At 39.4% G+C, this 3,472-nt stretch overlaps 1 protein-coding gene across 1 annotated transcript; it reads right to left on the reverse strand.

The window, feature by feature from the left end:
• Positions 1–1,550: 1,550 nt before the first annotated feature.
• LOC122041447 (7-deoxyloganetin glucosyltransferase-like) lies at positions 1,551–3,214 on the reverse strand. The gene is made up of 2 exons (XM_042601163.1): positions 2,701–3,214; positions 1,551–2,610 (listed from the first exon to the last, which is right to left on the reverse strand). Exons 1-2 carry the CDS (start codon positions 3,212–3,214, stop codon positions 1,676–1,678), a joined length of 1,449 nt encoding a protein of 482 aa, XP_042457097.1. The 3' UTR covers positions 1,551–1,675.
• Between the last annotated feature and the right edge of the window lie 258 nt (positions 3,215–3,472).

Below are 3,472 nucleotides of genomic sequence, written 5' to 3' on the forward strand. Positions count from 1 at the left end.
TTGTCCGGCATCAAAAAAGCACTCAACAGGTCAATACTTGTCAGGTGAGCAAAGAAAAAATTCTTCACTGTGTCAATTTTCTCGCGCCACCTATGATGGTAGAAATAGTTATACTCTTTCAGCTTTGTCATAAAGTATTACATTTGTGATCGACTTCTTTGCTCGATTGTTTTATGCTTTTGTCATGCATTATAAACAGTCTTCATCATCGACTAATTTTTAGAAAATCTCACTTTTAACATGCTTAATATGTCTTTCAGTCGACTACGGCTCTTTGACAGGCAACTACCAACTTCTCCTCAGCACGTGATAAGCATCCGACAAATGGATGACCTTCTAATTACACCGCACAAGGATGATTATGCACACTGCAAACAACATTCAAAACTTATGACCTGTTAATGAATATTACCTTTAATTAAAAATGGACAACCACGCTTCTTTATTCCAGCGTTGCTCTCTTTTTGGATCACATTCTTTTCATCTTTTACATTCTCACATCTTTCTTTAGACTCCATAAATCATGTATTTAATTTCTAATAAAAATTAAAAAAAAATATCATAACATTACAAATATAGACTTTACAAAATGATTATGTAAAAATACACATTAAAATATATTATTCACCCAATGTTCAACCAGACAAAGCTAAACATTGCCTTAGTATTTTAGCTACAAGTGGATGAACATTACTGCACACATTCCGTACTAAGATGTCGAATGTATTAATCTATGCTCAACAACATTAGGGCAATCATTCAACATTTACACCCTAAATATATTTTGTTATGTTTGATTTCTAATAGTTGAACGTTGCTCAAGGTGTTTGGTGTGGTATGACTGAACACTACACGTTTGAATCACTCCATATTGTTACAGTTCAAATTGTGAAAATATAAATATATAATTGTATTGCATAGGAAAAAAAACTTATATTGTTTGTGAGAATTGAATTTTTATGTGTCATTATTGATTTGTTAATGTAATATTTATATTTTAGGAGATATTAGGTTGTAGAAACAAAATAGATAGAGAGAAAAAAAAATAGAGAAAAGGAGGAGGTAAAAGAAAAAAAAAATTATAATTCTTATAAAAGGGTATTTTAGACTTTTCATTTAATGATATTTTTGAGAAAAAGTAATTAGGATTTGTTTAGTACAGAGGTGAGAGGTGGGATGTGGATACCTACCTATCTTATATTCAAGTTGATTGATATCTTGGCGTAGGAGTAAAAACGGGATAATATTATGGCAAAAGGTGAAACATTCGTCCCTAGCGTTTTTGTCGCACTCGACCCAAGGCCATCACAAAGAAAGTAAATCGTAACATCCGAGTGGGCATGTGACAGTCAGGGTGTAATACAGGGATAGGAGATTTATTCCCCCACTACTCTGAGGCTCGACCCTGAGATCTCATTATGATAATTACTATCGTATATCAACTCGGATGATCCGCGGGGTAAAAAAAAGAGGGGATAATATGATAGAATGGTAGATTGTCGGTCAAGGACCCCATCTTCCTAAATACGTTGGTGCAGTATTTCAACGACACGTATATTTATTCAATATAGAAATTCGGATTACACTGATACAAGACATGAAAATTATGAGAAAGTACAATTCCGTTAACGTAATAGTTCTTATATTCATATCTTGTTCTTCTTCTAATCTGCTTTCACTCTTTTGTAATTATCTCCTTGATGAGCCTCTCTAAATTTATCCAAGATCCACCACCAGGTTTGGCTGCCTCAAATGCTTTCTCTTTCCATTCCATTGCTTTCTTCTTCATCTCCTTCCCCTTCTGCCCTCTCATCAGCTTCTCGATTAATCTCGCCACCTCTTCCCTCTTTACATCTTCATTAATCTCCATCCCAATGCCCCAAACCGAGCATATGTACCTGCAATTTATTTGCTGATCCCCAAAGAATGGCCAACAGATCATGGGAACCCCTGCGGAAATGCTCTCCGTTGTAGAATTCCATCCGCAGTGGGTCAAGAAACCTCCGACTGCGGCATGAGACAACACTCTCTGTTGCGGGCACCAGCTTGTAATGAAGCTCCTTCCTTTGGTCATCTCCGAGAACTCTCGTGGCAACAACGCCGTTGCGCCCTCAACAAGGCCAGGCCTAATAACCCAAAGGAACGGGCATGCACTGTTGGCCATACCCCATGCGAACTCTAAGAGCTGTTCACTCGTCAAGTTTGCCATGCTACCAAAGTTGACATACAACACAGAACCTGGTTCCTTTTCGTCTAACCATTCTAAGCAACCCAAGTCCTCTTTCCAAAGGTTTAATCTACCGAACGATGTGATTGATGAATCATTAGAAATGTACTGAGAAAGCAGGCACATGGGGCCGATGTCGAATACTGAAGGTAGCATCGATGAGCATGCGTCAAGAAGTGGTGATTCTAATTCGGAGAACGAGTTGAAGATGATTGCTGTGGCTTGGTGAGATGCATGAGTCTCATCAATGATAAAGTTGAGCAATATATCCTCTCGGTTGGTGGTTCGTACGAAACTTGTCAAGTCTCTCATTCGGACTTCTATCATGCCTGGTCTCCGATCAATGACGGTATCCAGGTAACCATTTGTAAGATCATCTTCGCCTAATATGAACAAATTATTACTGTTATTAATTTGACCATGAAGCATTAGTTGACCGTCTAGAGCCATCTTTCAACTTTAGCTATACTTACTTTTCAATGGGATGATTCCCTTCTCCATCAACTCCTTGCAGTAGTAGAAGTCCATGAAGCCACACACGCTACATGGGCAGTAAAATACATTAGGGATCCCCAATTTGGTGGTGGCATCAAGGGTAAAGCTAGCGAAGGAGTCTGAGATCACGCAATTAACGGGCGGCACACCAGAGTTCGGATCGTTCATTGCAGATAAAAGCTTGAGAAAAGGAGCAGAGCAGTTGTTTTTGGTTGCTAGAACGAGATTAGGAATGTCTTGTTTATGTTCGTCGCTGTCGTTGGAGGGTGACATCCCGTCGGGGATGCTGGCGAAGCGGAAGTCAGGGAGGCCGTCGAGGGAGGCGAGTGATTCAGGATTCTTGAGGAAGCGACGGTGGACGAACTCGGTGTTGACAAAGGTGACGAAGAAGCCCTTGGAGTGGAGGATTTTGGCGAGGTTGAGCATGGAGTTGATGTGGCCTTGACCAGGGGCTGCCATGCACACGAGATGAGCTTTGGTTGAGCGCTCCATGTCTTGGTCTTGTTTGCCTCGGAATAGAAACTAACATGGAGGAGCCAATTCGAGCTTTATAGATCTCGAACAATCTTGTACTAATAAAAGCTGACAATTGAAGAAAATACGATAATGAGATTAATTAGTTGCTGTTGCAGTGCAAATAATTAATCCTCAGACAAAGCTTTCGATGCACCTCTGATGAGTCTTTTGATCTTTATATAGAACCTTATTATCATTATGGCAAATAGTTTTCACTGACCAAGATGCTTTCTT

The sequence above is a fragment of the Zingiber officinale genome, chromosome 1B (genome assembly GCF_018446385.1).
Source record: "Zingiber officinale cultivar Zhangliang chromosome 1B, Zo_v1.1, whole genome shotgun sequence".
NCBI lineage: Eukaryota > Viridiplantae > Streptophyta > Magnoliopsida > Zingiberales > Zingiberaceae > Zingiber > Zingiber officinale.

Bases quoted from the DNA above. Each gene is read 5' to 3' on its own strand.
- LOC122041447 (XM_042601163.1), bottom strand. From the start codon at position 3,214: ATGGAGCGCTCAACCAAAGCTCATCTCGTGTGCATGGCAGCCCCTGGT. The intron at 2,611-2,700 runs GTAAGTATAGCT...TGTTCATATTAG, and splicing joins GGGAATCATCCCATTGAAAA to GCGAAGATGATCTTACAAAT.